The sequence below is a fragment of the Cydia pomonella genome, chromosome 23 (genome assembly GCF_033807575.1).
Source record: "Cydia pomonella isolate Wapato2018A chromosome 23, ilCydPomo1, whole genome shotgun sequence".
Classification (NCBI taxonomy): domain Eukaryota; kingdom Metazoa; phylum Arthropoda; class Insecta; order Lepidoptera; family Tortricidae; genus Cydia; species Cydia pomonella.
In genome coordinates, this window is record NC_084725.1 from 12,100,670 (window position 1) to 12,120,490 (window position 19,821).

General features: G+C 35.9%; 2 protein-coding genes across 2 annotated transcripts in view; one reads left to right on the forward strand and one right to left on the reverse strand.

The window, feature by feature from the left end:
* LOC133530647 (calsyntenin-1) overlaps positions 1–19,821 on the forward strand; it is a 340,667-nt gene that overhangs the window by 95,853 nt on the left and 224,993 nt on the right. The window lies entirely within an intron of this gene.
* LOC133530714 (acanthoscurrin-1-like) lies at positions 4,104–5,617 on the reverse strand. The gene is made up of 3 exons (XM_061868738.1): positions 5,456–5,617; positions 4,836–5,087; positions 4,104–4,537 (listed from the first exon to the last, which is right to left on the reverse strand). Exons 1-3 carry the CDS (start codon positions 5,510–5,512, stop codon positions 4,388–4,390), a joined length of 459 nt encoding a protein of 152 aa, XP_061724722.1. The 5' UTR covers positions 5,513–5,617; the 3' UTR covers positions 4,104–4,387.

A 19,821-nucleotide genomic window follows, 5' to 3' on the forward strand; every position in this document is an offset into this window, starting at 1 on the left:
CTGCAGAAATCTTTTCGCATATCCCAATGGTCATCTATCACGGTTCAAACGCACCCTCGTATTACCGAGCAAGTAACTAAATAAACTCACAGCTACAGTCCAACGCAGACATATACGCAGACAAGGGGCCAGATTTTATTAAAATTCTACCTATGTAACGTTATATTTAATTTAATGTAGAGTCAGCGCTAGGAACATATATGCATTTCACCACTTTATTCCTAAGAGATAGGTCGAAAAGTGTATAGACTGATAATGATATGGCTCCTCTACACGATGGCCCAGCGTTGGACCAGCGAGATGGCCATGCGATAGTTGAGGGCTCGCACTATGGAATGGGCCAGATGTAGATGCGTACGCACCATCGCTGGCCGTGGCCATCCCATCACCATCCCGCCGCGCCAGAAGCCATTCGACACCACTACCCTCTCTACACGCTGGCCCATCTTAGTGACCAGTATGCTGACCCATGGCGTAGATGAGTCAATAGATTGAGACCGGATTGGCGTCGTAACCTGCGGGAAGGCATGGCAAAGTACAAGCTCTAGTTGGATCAACTCACGCAAAAACGAATTCGCAGAGCTACTGGATCAACCCAGGAGTCATGACACATCTGTGATCGATGCGGCAATGTCGGCCGGCCGTGGCCATGTCCTCAAAATATCTCCTTACTTGCTGCAACTATCATCTGCAAAGATGCTGTGGCCAATGATGATAACAGTTTTTTAGGTATGATATTGAATTTGTAAATCCGCATTTGTGGATAAAACATCATAGTGACCGAAATGTATTTAAACGTACCACCTATAAACACCTATGTTAATAAATAAAATTCTGATTCAGTGTAAGTGACTTGGCATAGCTGTAAACTTATACTTGTGTCTGTTTAAATAAAGAATAAAGCAGTACCTAATATCGCAACAGTAGCAGCAGCATCTGCCATCCGAATGTCACCTTTATTAGTTATCGAGCGTAAATATAAATATTTACTAACGTTTACACGTCGCAGTGTGCTCTATTAAAACTTCAGGAGTAAAAGGGTCAATGGCTCCCCGAAACATAATCTAGTGTACGGAAATACGCGGCCCGAATACCTATTAACAACACATGTTTCTATTCCTACACCTTATCTCTTTGCTATAAGGTTTCAAATACATCGAAAATTATTTGTTACGGCATTCGGGTGAAGGTGAAACATTAAACTTTAAATGAGTACGCCTAGTTAATGTTGTAATTTTTTGTTGGAATTTGTTTTGACGGGTAAGGGTTTTCAGTAAAAATGGGATCATATTTCATCCCCTATTATAATCCTCTTGGGATATTATTATAATAATAAAAAAATGGTTCTTGAAGCCCAATTTAGACCGTTCAAGAACTTGCATGCGATTTTCGTGCAAAATGATCCGAATATTCGCATTCGTATATACGAAATATACGTTCGTGATATCCCTATTCCAAACTTGTAGAGTAACCTGCTCAAATCTCATCTCAGGCAAGCCGGTGGGAAACGAGTCAAATCACATGACAACAGCCTCTTCTGGCTCCTGTTTCACCACGTTGACAACTGCCATATCATATCGACAATTCATCGTACAGTCAGCGTCAAATACTTCGTAGCAGTCATAGTGGCCAAATAGTTCGGTACACCATACTAAATATATGGTGTACCGAACTATTTGGCTACTCTGACTGCTACGAAGTATTTGACGCTGACTGTACATTGCCATGAACATTTACGTAACATATAAATATCTAAAAAAACTAGTAGGACACCTACATGTTACTTAAATGTCCATGTCTAATTTCATGTTATTTCTGAATGTCGTTTTAAAATCAGAGCGTAATAATCAATTGTATGGCGGCGACTAGTTTCATGTGACTGCATCTCAGAAAGGAGCGGTTACCGTAGTACAGTGAAGTGTAAAAATATGGGTGTACACACCTATTTAAAAAATATGTCCCATAGCATCTTATTCCAGTGTAATAAGAGCGTAGTACGTATATTTATGAGACGATTTATTCGATACATATTTTTGCACTTGACTGTATATATGGATTAGCGTAACCGCTTATATTGCAAGGCATGAGTGGACGCTCGAAGCGGAGCGTTCGGCGGGGCGTGCAGCGTGGCGTAGGGCTCTCAAGTTATTTGAGCAGCGTGCACTAAAGCCGCTCCAATACGTTTGCATTTGTTTAACAAGCACGCCGTACGCCTCACCCCCGCTGCACGCCCAACTCGAGCGTCCACTCAGGCCTTACACTTACTATCACAATATCAGACGGGTCGTGCGCATATTTGCCTTCGAAGAGTTTTAAAATAAATCGGCCACGCAAAGCCGGTCAAGAGTCGCATGCGCATATTGCGCATGACATCATTGTGCCCATACTTGGGAGTTGAAGATTGATGATTCACATGCATTGTTCGGTTCAAACTTGTCGGTGACAAACTTAGACATGGGCACCTATTTCTTATACCCTGGCAAGTCAGCTTTGTCAGTAGAAAAAGGCAGCAAATTTTAAATAATGTTGGCGCGTACGATTTCGCGCATTGTGAATTTCGCGCCTTTTCAAACTGACAAAATTAGTTTATCAGGGTATAAGTAAATAGATTTAGCAAATAAGGATGATGACACATGTTGAATTTTATAATATAATATAGTAAAGACAGTAGAAAATCAGCAATCTGATATAATAAAGTGGAAAAATGTGAATGTGAAAAAATTATTACAAAATACAGGGCTTCGAAATCACCAAATATAAAGTTTTTCTTTTTCTTAGAAACTGAACATATTGGTATCATTTGATCCCTTACGTTGTTAACAATAAATTAATTGTATGTCAGTTATATAAATAAATAAATATGTATTATGTGGTGAGAAACGTTTCGAGCGCCAAGTACAAATGATAGACCGATTCATTTCTGAATTGTGTATGTAATTGGTTCCACAGAGACATTTGATCACCAAAAATTAAAATTGATTGAGACCATTAACAAAATCTAAATTATGCCAATAATACCAAAACTGGATCATATTTTCTTCATTTAATTGTGACATAATTCTAATAAAACTTCTCTTCTTTCTTCCAGGTACTTATGCGATAAGGAGCAGTAAGTTTGGAGAGTCCTCCACTCAAAACAAATTGGACTTTTTTTCATTTCACGAAAAGAGTTCGCCTTGAAACAGTCCGAACTCGTAACGAAGTTGTTAAAATGTTCACGTATTGTTTAAGTTTCGTTTATTTCTGGAAGATGTTTTTACAAAAATGAAATATATATTACCCCAAGTTTTAAGTGAAGTGAAAGAGTAAACCTAATTTTTCGATCCACTTGTGCCTAATTTGAAAACGAATCTTGACAGATTGCTTCATAAGCGAATAAAAAAAAACTTAAAAGAACCACAATCACAAAACAAGTAGGATAAAATAAAAAAAAATAATAAGCTATTGCATTTTAAATTTAAGTGTATAATTAGTTAATTACATACATTTCTTTTTAAAAACTCCTTTCGAGTCATACCTTGGCAACTCAAATCGCCATTTTGCATGTTGTTTTGTGTTGCGTGTTCCTTTCATTCAGGGTGCAAATTAAAGTGTTGATTTATCTTTAGATAAGTTCAATCTCTAGATCTATTTAAATTTTTATTTACTTATTTCAATAATATAAATTGCAATAGTCATGAAAAAAATACGAAGTCAAATAATGACTCGCGTTAGTGTTTTGTAGAATGTCCATTTTTATTTCGGTTTTGATTCTCCTTCGAATATTATCTACAAAAACGAATAATAATCCTCTTTAGATTGGAACCTAATCTCTTGTAAAACTGTTTATTTTAACTCAAATAATTCAATAGTTGAATTGACTGTATCGCATTTCGTATTGCTTCAAATTATTAGTAATATTGAATATTATAATTGTATTACTAGCTGAGTTATATTTTAACGTTCCACGAATAACGAAGTTAACATCTGATATTATTATCCTTCGGTATAATAATGTTAAATTATTAATTGGTTAATTATCTTATGCAAATATTACATCCACTTTTGTTCTTAGAATAAATACATGTTTGTTTAGGTATAATAGAAATTCAGTAAAATGTATAAATGTTTAAATAATACTTTATTGATTCGTTCCCTAACAGCGTCTTTTTTACAAATAAAGCGAATTTCCAATCCAATTTCACAATTACATTTGAACTATTCTAGAAAGTTATGTTTAACATTTTTCAAACTTTATTCTTCCTGCATTTTGATTCTCCTATATTAATAGATTTTTTTTCTTCAAGTAAGCCAAGTCGATCAAATATCTTTAAATCCTCTTAAACGAAATCCTTGAAATCTTTTGGGAGAAAATCTTCATTGGAAATTCAGCCATCATCATCATCATCTACTTTCCGACTAGCGAACTGCCGAAGCCGCTTCCCCCGAAGCCGGATCCCCCTTGTCCGAAGCTGTTGAAGCCACCGCCGCCCTGCTGGGCTCCGAAGCCGGAGGAACCGGCTGAGGCTCCACCAGATGACTGCTGGGCTGATGTTACCTGGAAACGATAAGTTTGATTAAAAGAAAAACCTTTTGTGGATCAAATTTCGTGCGTTTCTGACGAAGGAATTGCACCCTGATGCGCCTATTGGATGTGCTGTTGTTGGAGGCATGTGTACAAATTTTGTACATATTTTTGATTTGAAGATTTTTCTTAGTACCATAACTCCCTAGCTTATTAATTGTACCAGAGAGATGTGTACCAATATATCGTTGCTGTATAAAATTCTTGAGATTATCGCTTCCAGAAGTATCAGGTACCCAATATAAATCAAACAATAGTAAAATATTTTTACCTGATGGAAGCTGCTCTGTTGTCCACCTTGCTGGAAGCCTTGCTGTCCAGCTCCCATCGAAGAACCACCTCCGAACCCAGAGCTGCCGCCAGCAAACTGCTGACCACCGCCGTACTGGCCGCCACCGACACCACCCATGCCCAGCCCGCCGCCTATGGGCATGCCCATGCCCATGCCCATGCCGCCGCCGTAGGGCGGGATCGGACCGAAGGGCACGGCTGAGACGGCCACTGCGCAGGCGACGGTTAGCAGCTGAAATAAACAACGAAAATTGAGAATAGAACCCCAGGAGAGACCCCTGAGGTACATCAGCTTTAAAGAGTTAGTTTAGTTGTTTACAAAATAAAACATGATTTAAAACCTTGTACTGATTTTGTTTTGATGGCAAGAAAACAATACTTTAATACACTTAAAACTTAAACAATTTATTTAATAAAACTCCTTAAAAAACTAATCAAATGCCTAAGCATGGACTAAAACGTTTATAGAAGCATAATATTATAGATGTTTCATAATAAATCGGTAAGTATGTAAAAGTTTTTATGAAAAATCGTCAAAAAGCACTTAAGGGAAGACCTGGAAGTACTTTCTTGGGTCAGTTAAATATACGTGTAACTTACCAGGAACTTCATGGTTCTCCTTCGAAAGCACACAACTAAATGATGACCTGAACGCATCCGCCTATTCTTTTATAACTATCTCCAGCATTATCTAATGACTCTACGTATTTAACAGTATTAATATCTCTAATTGTTTCTCAGATTTGCCTTCTAATAACACGTTTCCCTTTATTGCTACTTAATTACTTCAATAGACTTTGGGTATTGTCTAATAGGCTTTAAATGTATTGTTATATTTGTTATCTTAACATTGTTGCTGGGTTTTTTGTCTATGTTGGGTATTCCAGTAAACCCTATTATTGATTTTGTTATCAAACAAAAAGGTTTCCATGATTCATTATTGAAAGGCGGATCAAGGGATTAACACATTGCTGCCCGTAAAATTGTATTTTTAAAAGCATCTTTTGAAAACACACTAACAATCGTTGTTTTAAAACCGTATTAGTCGATTCGCAGTATGATGAGTGTTGTTTTTCGTATTTTTTTGTGCGTAAATGTTGTTATCGTTTTGTGTTGTGTTCTGTGGAATGAAGTGATTTCTGTAGGCATTTTAATCTGTACATAATGTATGGTATTTTCCTTATAGAACAGCGCTACTGCATTTAGTTTTTTTTTTCCACTACCTTTACCAAACTGATGCCAAAAATATAATATATAGGTAAATACCTAATTCAATAAGAACGAGAAAAACAAGAACAACCCATTTTTATTATTTATGTAATGTTTAATAGTACATTATTGTCGAGGCTCGGAAGTAGCTACTTGCTGGCTGGGGGTTCGTTTTAAACGGACGATCTTGGGATTCCGTTTAGTTGAATCCGAAACCAGCAAGTAGCTTTCCAGCCAAGTCATATAATATAGTGCTTATCTCAAAAATGGTGCAAGACATATAAATATAATAGATATATTTTACAAAAGAAACGTTAAAAAGACGTTTCTTACTTTCACAGAAAAAATTAAAAAGAGTTGATTTGCTTTGTCGCCTTTTTATTTTCTTAAATTAAAAAATACGCCAACCTATTAACTAGTCGCGGTACCAACATTATAATAATAATAAGAAGGTCATCCGTTTGGCTATTTAATGGACCTATGCCTTCATTTGATATGGCCATGTCATTTTTATTTTAAATTTGGAACTCGACAAATAATGGGATTTGCACGCAACATTGCAGTCCCGAAATCGAGACTGCAATATTTTTAATTTTTTAATTTTTGACTGCCCATAAACTACGCAATTCTTGACCTATTTTTTAACCGGCAAAATCGACTCTGCCATCTCTTTTTGATATAAAAAAGTGTTTTATTCTTATTACACCTACTATTCAGGAAATTAGGTAAAATAACTATTTTTGTCTCCTTATAAGCATATGCGGTGGCAGTATGGTTCCATTTTTATCACTTGTCAATATGCCCGTCACTTTCGTGCTTACATACTTGTTAGAACGTGACAGACATGGTGACAAATGATAAAGAGCCGACCATCTTAGCCCTGATGGATATATTGGATATGGCACATAATACACAGAATCCTTATACTACTCCTAATATCGTAGAATTGTCGGTCATCGTTAACTTTACAATTTATTTTATTTATTTACTAACAAGAAAAATCTATTATTTATTGTATACAGTCAGTGCAAACAACAAAACTAATAGATAATTAGGATTTGTGTACACATAGACTAGTCAATTTAGAAGTGTGCAAATTTCTCAGAAGTCCAGTATTTTTCTGCAGAGTAATTTTAGTTTAACAACGTTTTTTATTAAGTTACTTCAATTAGAGTTAACTATCTGCTTGGGGCGTGTACAAAGTCAATTTGATTTTGTAGCAAACAGGATTTATTTAATTTGCCAAGTAATTGTTAAAATAATATAAAAACGATTATATGTCTATTTATAATACGATTAATTTATAGGCTTAATTTTTAATGGAAAGAACAACGGGGTTATAAATGTTACTATTTAGATGCAGCATATATGCTAGTATGTCAATTTATATGTTTAAACAATATATATGTACAAATGGCGGACGCTATGGCTAGTTTACCGTGTTAGTTCGTTCTTTAAATTACAAGTCAATTTAATAAAAGTAAATAAATATAGGACATTATTACACAATTTGTCTAAATCCCACAGTAAGCTCAATAATGTATTGCGGGTATTTACACAACGATGTACGTAATATATAAATATTATAGGACATTATTACACACATTGACTAAGACCCACGGTAAGCTCAATAAGGCTTGTGTTGAGGGTACTTAGACAACGATATATATAATATATACATATTTATTATATATATCGTATTAAATAAACAATAATAAATAATAATTTATAAATACTTAAATACATAGAAAACATCCATGACTCAGGAACAAATATCCATGCTCATCACACGAATAAATGCTCTTACTAGGGATAACACCACAAATATTCGTGCTCATCACAAACATAATACCAGGATTTGAACCAGGGACCATCGGATTCATAGACAGGGTCTCTACCAGTGGGCAGTGGGTAGTAGTCTAGTGAGGCAAGATAGGTCGTTAAAATAAAGTGTGTCAAAATAAAATGGTTGAATGCTTGAACAATAGGGTATAAATATTATCTGTGGAATATTTTACATTCCTGTAGGGCTAAGATGGTCGGCTTTGCCACCATGCCTGTCACGTTCTAACAAATATGTAAGCGCGAAAGTGACGGGAATAGTGACAAGTGATAAAAATGGAACCATGCTGCAACCGCTGCAATCGTTTTAGCATATGATTTATGTATATTTTTTTCAAACAAATCGTTTGATTGGATATTCGGTATATCTGTGAATACATGTGGTACCTACAACAGAAGGGCATTGTTTTGAGTAGTCGGTGGATAAGTTGTTGTGTATAAATATTATAATTATAACATAGATGCATGCTTAATTGAGAAATGACTCTATAATTGTTAATGTATACCAAGCCACGTGAATCCAGTTTGTAATAAAGAGTAATTGTATTGTATATCAATTTAAAACCTGTTACTTTTCTTCTTTAAAAACTCTAAAATGAACAGAAAACTATGATTTCACGGTCAAGAACTCCGTGGTAAATTAGGATGAGTTTGTTTACAGTTCTAGTATCTGGTTTCGCATGTGGTTACCTCATGCCCGTTGTTTACTTTATTATGGTGTTTGTTAGGAATTCCGCTTGTACAGTCGCCATCAGATATATCGGGGCGGCCAAGGTGCTCACAAATATCTGAACACGCCTTTATTGTCGTGGCGCAAGAGTGCGCAGTGGTTGTTTTTGAGGACCTCAACAACTCCGATTCATCGGATGGCGACTGTACTGAACCAGTTTTTTTATCTTGTTGATACACAAGAAACTGGTCGAGTGCGAAATATTTAAGTATAGTTGGGATGATGATACATGTAAAATTTTATAAAAATCGCATCGCGTGAACCAATAAACGACGGCAATTAACAACCGACCGTGTGCTTGTATAGTTCTCTGAGTCTTAATCTCAAACCTAACAGAAAAAAAAAACAAGACCTCAAACTATCAAAATTTAAATACCTATTTTTTTAGTTGACTATTCGATTCCTTGCATTTGATTCTTCTTCCTCGCGTTGTCCCGGCATTTTGCCACGGCTCATGGGAGCCTGGGGTCCGCTTGGCAACTAATCCCCATAATTGGCGTAGGCACTAGTTTTTACAAATGCGACTGCCATCTGAACTTCCAACCCAGAGGGTAAACTAGGCCTTATTGGGATTAGTCCGGTTTCCTCACGATGTTTTCCTTCACCGAAAAGCGACTGGTAAATATCAAATGATATTTCGTACATAAGTTCCGAAAACATCATTGGTACGAGCCGGGGTTTGAACCCGCGACCTCCGGATTGAAAGTCGCACGCTCTTACCTTAAAAATAAATTGTATAGCAATATCATACATTTTGCTGCGCAAACGATGCGTCAACGTCTTATTGAGCAGCGATGTCACCGACTATAATGTACAACATTAAAAAGGTTTCATATGTCAAGACGTAATCAATTATAATAATAATATTAAAATTAAATTATGACTACTTATACTATAATGTTATCAGTGTGGAGAATTTTTAAAAAAGTATTTGTATAAATGCAGTTTTCCTTAAAATGACTAATTCGTGGTATTAAGATATCAGTTATCCATAGGTTTGAACAGATTACTGGTTTATTAAATGGGTACACTCACCTGCAATAATATGTTACATAACGAAGGCCGCAAAAACATCTGACACGATCTTAACTTGTAGAGCTTTGCGGCCTTCGAAGAATAACATATTATTGCAGGTACCTCTAGTCCCAGGGCTATTTGTGCCGAAATGTAGTCAAACTAGTCAAAGGTCCCACTTCGTCGCTTACCATAAGGACGAGATTTGCCTGTATCTTTATACGAATAACCTGTCAAAGCGTCCTTATGGCAAGCGAAAAAGTGCGATTTTTTTGTTAGGAAACGACTATGCTACAATATAAAAGTAAATGAGCGAATAAATAAATTTAACTCTGCAAGTTCAGCAATTTCACAAGAATGCAAGGAGTTCGTTATTAATTTTCAAACAAAACAGAAATCTTAAGTTAATTTTAGCTGCATTATTAATTTCGTGTACTCTGGAGTGTTTTCAGCTTGCTAACGAATTAACACAACGGTTAGTTGAGTAGATTTAGACTGCATCAGCATTACCTGAAATGTCAAAATCAATGTTGATGCCTGGAGTTTTAAGATTTGCTGCAGCAATTCAGTCGGCAATAATGCTGCAGCACTGAGAACATTTATCTTCGAAAAAAAGGGAATAAATACATTTTTCTACTCGCTGATTGTAATAGTTAAGATTTCGCATACCAAACTATAATTATGGTACTTTTCATGTATGTGTTACTCAACTATAATATTCTTTTCGATACGCGGTAGTCAACTATTAAACAAATTGAGCAATCACGTGCCGCCGCGCTCCAATAAAAAAGGACTAAACGGGCGCGGGGCGCGAATCTCGCGGAGTCGCGAGTTTATGTATTTTGTACTACATTTTTGACCACTGAGATACTTATCAAATTTCATTAATTATTGGGTACACACACATTGTACAGTATGGACACAGGAGGTTGAAAGAAAAGTACAGTCAGCGATTAAAGCTTGTACTAAAAATGCCAATATAAGTCATCATTGAAAGTTAAGCAATTGCACACAACTGTTATATATAAACCGTTTTCCCGTGAAGCGGGACCATAACGAAGTGTCCCCCTCGTTAGAGCAAAGTTTTCCCCTGATAAACAAGCTGCAAGTCTTTCTTGAGATTCTCGGAATTTCCTGGATTCGATTAGTGAAGTGTTTCCGATACTCGAGTCGGAGAACGCTAATTGCGAATTGTTTGAAAATTAAAATAAATGTTTGTTATAATGAAAAATGTCGTGAATGCACATAATCACATGTATATTGATATTTAATCTTACATAAGCAAGGAACTGGAAATTAGGGAGTGTACAGTCAACCAATTTGAATCCTAGGCCACTATAGAACCTTGTCGCTTTAACTACTAGATACTTGACACGTACACTCAATAAGCACTGTCGTATAAGTCATTATGGCATGGTTCTATAGTGACCTAGGAATCAAATTTGTTGACTGTACCTGCTAAGTGATATTGACTACAGAGCGTACGCGAGGTCTTATAGTAAAATTAGTAACTACCAGGCTTCGGAGTGTTTATAGCACGATAAGATTAATTCAATTCAATGTGTTAATTCAGATTCTGGGTCTGGGTCTGGGGCTAATGTGAGCTATGTAATCGATACTAATATTAACATCATACTCATCCTTTAACTCCCACTAGTATTCGCATTAATATAGTACTATTTATTTTGTTACTTGTGACATACAACATATTTCATATTGATATCATTGTCCGTACAAACTTACTACAAATTATTTCCTGTGACACGGCGCCGTAACGAAGTGTCCGCCTCGTTAGAGCAAAGTGGATTTTCTCTAAACAAGGTGCAAGTTGTTCGGGATTCCTGGAATTCCCGGGATTCGATTAGGGAAGTTCTTTTAATACTCAATTTTAACGGAATTATGTTTGAAAACAAAAATAAACTTTGTACGATGAAAAAAGTTGTAAATGTGCAAAGTAACAAGTGTACAAGAGGCGGGAAATTAGTCTCACGAACTCGCTGCCAGAAAGCCGCTCCAATACAATCGAAGTTACGCTCTCATTTTAAAACAACATGAAGCTTGGCCCGAACATTTAAGTAGCATACACATATAGTTTCCAGAATGTCGTTTTAAAATTTGTTCATAATTTGTACGTTCAGCAAATTTTCTTTTCTAGAAATTGATGAATTGGTTACAGTCATAGTTTGCATTCTTTTGTATGTTTTGTTACTTTAGTTACTGCGTGTAGTACACAACAAAACGGGTAATTTATAATTACGTAATTTACATTACTTTTTTGTTCATTTACGTACATATTTGTAAAAGGCTGTTTGTACAAGTGCTCCCATTATCCTAGCATTAAAGATTATTCAGCTTGTTAAAAATAGTATATTATTGCAGAGGCCGGGAAAGGGCAATTCGTGGATGAGTTTCGATTTTGCCGACAAAGAAGACGAATCCACGAATTGCTGTTCCTGCCGAGGCATATTGCTTTTCTCCAAACATGCGAGGAAATCAGGTAAAATAATCATAATTTAAACGTGAACCAGCACTCAAACCGAACCTTCAGATCAAAAACGCCAAAAACAATTTCCTTCTTTAATTATTTTTTAAAAGTTAAAGGCACAAACTATTCTGCCATTCAGTACCATTCAATATTCGCTCATTCAGTATAATTGTGCAATATAAGCTGTATTTGCACAATTATATATATATCCTTAAAATAATATAAAAGTTATATCGTCTTTGATTTTATTAAGCTGTATTCGCACGATCATACACGTCGGTCTTATACGACTCTATCCTATAGCTTGAAATGATGATGACCTGGTCGTGTAGACGTAGCCCGCAGATATATTAATTGGCTGTTTGCGTTTTTCTTAGTGGATACATGTTTTTAAAAAGTAAAAAACAATACAGTAATAACTTTCCCGTCCGCTAAAACCCGACAATAATGGTTTGAATTTTTTTTAAATTTGAGTTTGACCACAACGAAGACCTTCCCGTACTATTTTTGCTACAATAAGGTGAACATTTCTGGGCATATTGGAGAAAAACGTATTTTTATGTTTAAACCGCTTTTAAAATAACGCCCTGTAAGAAAGTGTCCACAGCTCGTTTAAGAAAAGTAGATTTTCTCTGATAAACAACGTGCAAGTTAGACCTAGGAATTCTTGGGATCCGATTAGTGAGGGCCATCCGATAGTGGAGCCAGTGGAGGCAGCTTAATGTAACTAGGGTTAAAAAGCGAGACAAAAACTTTTATCTAGACTTTTTCAATAAAAACTAAAACTGTAACTAGCGAATATGTCAGTGTCAAACTGGTGGTAGCCGAACTGTAGAGGACAACATTCAGACATACTAAAGCATTTTTGCCCAAGCTGAAACTGACGCCTTCGCTCGGTCAACGCTGAAGGTCTAGTTTTTAACCTTAAATGTATACGAAGTTGTGAGCCGAGACTAATGAGAGATATGTAATCTAACGCGAAAATTGTCCTCTTCATTGCTGTCGATATGTCGCGTCGCGTTTGTCAAGACTATGCTGTTGTATGTGTATGTATTTTAATTTACTCAAACATATTTAGCGAGTGAACTACGTCATGGATAAAAGCCGGTTTGCTGGCAGTGTTGCCAGACGTACGATAATTATCGTAATTTGGGCTCCGGTGTGATGTATGTTCCAAATAGTACTATCGTACGCAAAAGTAATTTCAGCCCTTGGACGATGCCACAGTCTAGTATTTATTAGAAGCAAAACCTGACACTCTCCCTCAGAAATAGTCTACAATCAGCACCTTTTTTGGGTGTTCGGCGCCTTGGTTTAAATAAAAAATGACATAACTTCCTGTAAACCGTTTGGATCTATTACTACTAATATATCACCTCCATGTTTATATGCTATAACTTTTTTTTTAAATGTTTGAGAGGAAGTCACTCTCCTACTTACTGCTTTAGGTAGTCTAGAAGTATTCCTTTGTACGAGCGCTAAAAATTTGGTCTCATGTAATGGTTTTCTCATAGAGGTTTGTTATTTTAATGTGTGGTCAACTTATTTTTTTCTTATAGCCTTTTTAGTAATATGCTGTGTCTCCTATTGTAATTCACAGTATATTTGTATAAAATGAATGATGAAAGTAAAATATGCAACCTAAAAATTAACCTATATTGTTTAATCTATTCAAACAAAAACACACAAATATATCAATATTATTGGCCGGTTCTCTATCACAAAAATTCACAAATATTAAACTATTTTTTGCACAATTTAGACGAAAATTGCGTTTTATTGTCTGGAGTCGCAGGCGTACATAGGCTACGGAGACTGCTCACCATCAGGCGGGCCGTATGCTTGTTTGCCACCGACGTCGTATAAAAAAAATTGGACATGTAAGCTTATTTTGTAAGAAATTTTAGGGGTGGCCTTTTCGATAGGCGTACGATAATTTTCTGCCGCTCACCTGGCAACACTGTTTGCTGGTTAACGTGTGGTATTTGGCATTTGCTCTGTTGCGGTTTTGTTAATTACTTATTTGATTGGTTCTAATAATTCATGAATTTACCTCTCGCATAGTTTGAGGTTTAGCATTTCGTTTAGTTTAAATTTGAGTTTGAATTATAGCCTGAATACAAGTTATATCTTATACCTTTAAACGAGCAATTCTTGTATATATATATATATATATATATTTCTGTGATCTCGGAATCAGCTCTAACGATTTCGCTGAAATTTGGTATATGGGGGTTTTTGTGGGTATACAATCGATCTAGATTAGTCTTATGTTTGGGAAAACGCGTGTTTTCGAGTTTTCATGCGTTTTTCTTTCGACGCAGAATATGGTCGCTAATTTCGTGTTGCCGGCCACTGTCCGTCTGGTCCAGCGGGTTAAGACGCGGACGGCTAGAAACGAGTGTTACGGGTTCGAATCTCGCCCGGTGACTAACTTTTTTTTTTTTTTATATATGTTCAAGTTTATATATAATTTTTTAATTTTTATTGTTTTAGACAAGTTTAATTTAGTAAAAAATTGTAGTTAAGATTATCACCTATACACCACCATATTACAATAAATAGTTATAACCGAGCAAAGCTCGGTCGCCCAGGTACTGTTAGTGTATGTGCGGAAAGAGAGGAGTCGTGGAATGTATGGGGCCCAATACATTCCACGACTCTTCTCTTTTCGAACAGACTCTAGTGAAGTTATTAATTAATAAATGGCTGGTGGAATGACCTGATTTAATGACTTAAGTTTAATGAAAGAGGTTTAAAAGGTTATTCATTAATTAAAAAAGGCAAATAATAGCCAGCTATTATTTTCCCTTGTTAGAGAAGCAGGAACGCAGCGTAGCGAGTGAGAGGGACAGCGCGAACTTGTTTTTTAAATACTATATCTCTAAAATGTGTGACTTGGACTGCACGATAACGTGTACTGCTTCTAGTAAATTATATTTGTTGTCTTGGATTTGGACAGGAAGTATAATTGAATATGTTAATAGTACATTGTGCAACGATGAGTGTAAGTGAAATTTGCCGCAAAGCCGCAGGTAGGAGGGAATTAAAGATCCTAGTTTTCAAAATGTTTACCCCCCCCGGAGTTAATACACACAATGTTTATCATCACAATCATGTCATTTTTTGACAGGTTAGGCATCACACAGACCATTCGGCAGTAAGCCACGATTAAAAATTATGTAAAAATATTTTGAACGACTATTCAATTAATTAAATTGAATATTTTTAAACATAAAGTAAAATATGAAATAATACATTATAATTTAAAAAATAAAGCTCATTTTATCAAACTTGCAATGAAATGTTGACATGAAATACTTCAAATGAGGTCCGGAAATACTCATTCGATGAGTGAATGAAGATGATATGTAAAGGAATTTCATACAGCTTTACAAACATAGGCCTGTAAGGCAGCCTTCTTTTGGTTTTAAACGTCAAATTATGACACGTTGGCATTCAAACATAAAAAAAAATATGAGCAAAATTCTGCCATTACGAGTATGCTTTTTTTCTCTTTTGGTATTTTTATTTCTTTATTGTTATTGCAGAAATATTTATAGGGCTGTATCGCCTAAACCGTGCGTCATAGTGCAGAAATAACGTTCCCCTTTTAATAATAAAAAAAAAAAACACAAAAAAGAAAAAAAGCGTAATGGCATGCGGGGTAGCGCCAAAATAATCACATTTTTGTTCCACCCCTTCAATACCCCACGCACTGAATAACCTATCACATTAGGACATGAAACAATCATCATCATCCTATTTTTATTATTATTTCATTACAAGGCTGAGAAAAACACTATACAAATCTCGGCGAGAAATGGGATTGCCGGTTTCGTATCTCTAACTGACCTCGCCGCGCTCGGCCGTCAATGTCTACTTGGCCTGCAACTCTTCGTTTCCCGGCCTCTATAGTAATGTACAATTACGCAACTTGATTTGTATGAATTAGTGAAATAATTTGTTTTTAAAGCGAGGTATAGCTTTTTTTTATAATCCATTACTCCCGCGGGAACAATATGCCTTTGTCGTTCAGTACACCTGCATAAAATAAGATCTTTTTCGAGCAAGTGTGATGAAAATTAAAATTAAATTGTATTACACACGATTATTAATATACAAATACCTACTTATTCTTATTGCAACCGGCAATACACTGAGATTAGGATGTGGAAATACTTTGCTGTTGCAAACTTCAAGACAAACTTCGTACATGTTTTGAGATAACCGTGATCTTCACGAATAATTATCTTTATATAATATATTATCTTTATCGATAAAAGATAACTATACTGAGACTACATTAATTACATGAACAGGTTAATTATAAGTGCCTTATCGCTAATGAACGATCTCTTTTTTTAAAAATCCTAACACAAAACCTAAATTGAATTTCCCATAGAGTGGACACTAAACGAATTACCTCAAACTACTGTAATGACACTACTTCAAGCTAAAAGCCACTTTAATCCGTTGGTAATAAAGTTTATTACTGCGCTTCGACGTGAAAAGTTCTAATAAAATTATTTTATACGAAGTTTTAATATATTTTTTGGCATCCGAGGATTTAAGAGAATCATTGCTTCGGAAAAATGTGAAATGAAGGAATAACTTTTTTAAATTTAATTTCGAGTTACGTGAAAATGGTTACGTAATATGTTGATTTAGTTTTCGAGTGAGTTTCCTTTGCTCCCACATTGCACAATGCTGTTGTGTTGGGTTGCCATAGTTACCGAAAATGTAGTCAGTATGGGGGGGGGGGGGGGGGGGGTACTTTTCTCTGCAGTTGTGTGTGTCGGCTTAATAATTAATAATCTTTTCCTAGGTATGCTTTCTTGATAAAAACGCAAATCCTCAAATCCTGATAGGAGGAACACACATTTATTTTTGTTTTCCGTGAACTCAATTTAGTATAAATAAACTGCTATTATATTGCACACTCGGCAAAAGGTTACTTGGTAATCCCTATATGTTCAATTTGCATGTACTTTTTTATGTAACTTACAATATTTTACTTAAATGGTAAACATATAAAAAAGTTATTAAAATGCACTTATTAAAATCTAACGGCACAAGCTACTTATACTAAGAATCCTACAATGTTTTTATTTTATTTTATTGGATATAAGACATTAATATATGTATTGTTATTTTTTCTCTGAACACCCCATCGGCACACAAACCTCCTCAAGGTTTTGCCTACGATGGGTCTTGTATTAAATTATAGACTGTAACTTGTTTGTTTATTCAATAAATTAAAAAAAAAGGAAATAAATGCTACAATAATGTGGGGCTCACCTTGTGGGGGCGAGTCACCGTCTGCCTGAAATATAATTGCATCCATCGCTTTCCCCCAATCTAGTTCATTTTAGATTTCATCAACTCTCATAGTCCGTACACTCTGGCGGGTGCTCTTTACGTGCATCCCATGACACGGGCAAGGGCAGCATCTGCTCGGTGTACCTTTCCATTTAAAGTGTCAAAAGGGCCTCTAAGTGCTGGCTTCGGCTCCGCGCTGAGCAAAGGTCTGGAACACCATTGTTCCGTTATGGGAAAAATATACAACAATCATATTGCACACTACTGTATATCTACAAACGGTATTATCACTGCCACCCTAATTTTAGGGGTAGTGCGTTTCGAACTTCCCCATCTTCTCACGTATAGGTATCATCCGAAGATGCCAACGGTAGATAACTCTCGCATTTACCCTATTACATCTGAGATAAACCGCACAGATACAGTTACAAGCGTATTGATCCAGTTGGTAACTTTGTACGGTAATCCATTTCTGTCTGTGTACTAGTCCAATAATATGTTCTCGTCTATTCAGAACATTTTCAGGGGTTCTCCCATTTGTAAAATAATAATGTTTTAGATTAATATTTTAGAATAATACTAAAATAGTTTCATTTTATATGGTGATATGGTGGTATTTTTTTTTTACAATAAATTTTGCTTATCACTAGACGAACTCTACTGCATCGGGACTAGTAAGTAAGTAATTAAATATTCTTTATTGCACCAACAATCATACTTTTTACATACATGTAAAACTACAAATAAATTTTAAAGAACCAGGTAACAACAGGTGGAAATGTAGAACTCATACAAAAGTCAACAGGTAGTGCAAGGAGCTAAATATGGAGACTATTAAACACATACACACGTACTACATACTACTTATATAAGTATTAAAACAATACCTAATACACTAATAAATATACAATATAATATAATATATATATTTATACTAACACATATACAATAGATTAAAATAAAGCTGAACAAAAACAAAAATGTTAATACTAGATTATTATAAATGAATACAGAAATAAAATAAAAATACCCCACAAACTATTAGCCCCGTCAAAAATTAACTTTTAAGCCCCGAACTGTTCCTTGCCTGGCCCAAAAGTTCCAAATATGCCGACTGCGTTGCCACGCTGAATGGCTAAGGATATCTGTTGGACCAGATAAGATCCAGCTCGGGGGTCGCAGCCTCTGTCCCTCAAATATAATGTTGCCATTTTATATACAATATATAAAATGGCAACTTAAGGTAGAGATAGAAAGTATAGTTTCAGCTGATTTTTGAAAAGCTAGTAGTCGACAACAGTTTAAATTACAGGAATAATGACGCTGCAGTTCTTAAATGTGTTCTTGAAGGTAACATTCGGATGACAACTGCAGCTGCATTACTGTTGCGACATTACGATGAAGACTGTTACGACACGATGACGGCATTGACACGGGTGCTGTCAGTCTCGATTTCCTTGATAAAATGCGGATGAAAAAACGCGCCAATAATATCTGTCACAGAATCGTTCTACACATAACTTCGACCAAACACCGGCTTCCGACACGTCGGAAGGGAGGAGCCCAAGCGATATCATACCGTACAAATCATTCTGCCATTTTTTGCGGGAGAAACGTGCGCACGCGGCCCGATTCGAAGAATGATTAAGAAGCGTTTAAGATCTTGGAAAGATCAATAACCAAACGACATGTCAAAATTGACGTTTATTTCGATTCTGCTGATCACAGCCAGGATCACTCAATAAGATCTATTCACGATATTTCTAACGTCAAAGTGACATTGGTTACCCGAATCGAGTTACTTCTGTCAATTATACGATATACAAACGATATCTAAATGAGAACTTGTCTAAACCAGAACTTATCGTTATCGTATTTCATTCAGGGCCGACAGTTGCAATTCTCACTCGCTACATACAAAATCCAATCTGTAATGAAGACACAAATACATAGAAAAAACACGTTTAACACAAATCTTGCACATATGTTGCGGAGGAGTCACAACAAGCACCGCGCTATGCCCATTTGGGCATGTGCTTCGGCAGCGGGGAAATAGTGCGAGTGCCGACTCCCATCCCGGTGTTGCTCGAAGATATATAGACATATTTGACCCGTAGTTTGATCTGTTACTTTCGATGCTGACTGTACCCAACTATCCCGGACATAGATCTGTGTAAAGCGAAGTTGGAGCCAGTCGAATCCTCATTAGTACCCATTAGCGAGTTGGCAACTCATCAATTTGAACTAATTAGCGTAGTTTAACCGAAGGATCTGAGTTGAGCGATTAGTTTACATATTACACTTGTAGTTTTTGGAGGATTATTAGTTTGAGAACTGTACCCCTAGTGTAAATAAATTCGATTT

Bases quoted from the DNA above. Each gene is read 5' to 3' on its own strand.
- LOC133530714 (XM_061868738.1), bottom strand. From the start codon at position 5,512: ATGCGTTCAGGTCATCATTTAGTTGTGTGCTTTCGAAGGAGAACCATG. The intron at 5,088-5,455 runs GTAAGTTACACG...TGTTTATTTCAG, and splicing joins GGAGAACCATGAAGTTCCTG to CTGCTAACCGTCGCCTGCGC. The intron at 4,538-4,835 runs GTAAAAATATTT...TATCGTTTCCAG, and splicing joins AACAGAGCAGCTTCCATCAG to GTAACATCAGCCCAGCAGTC.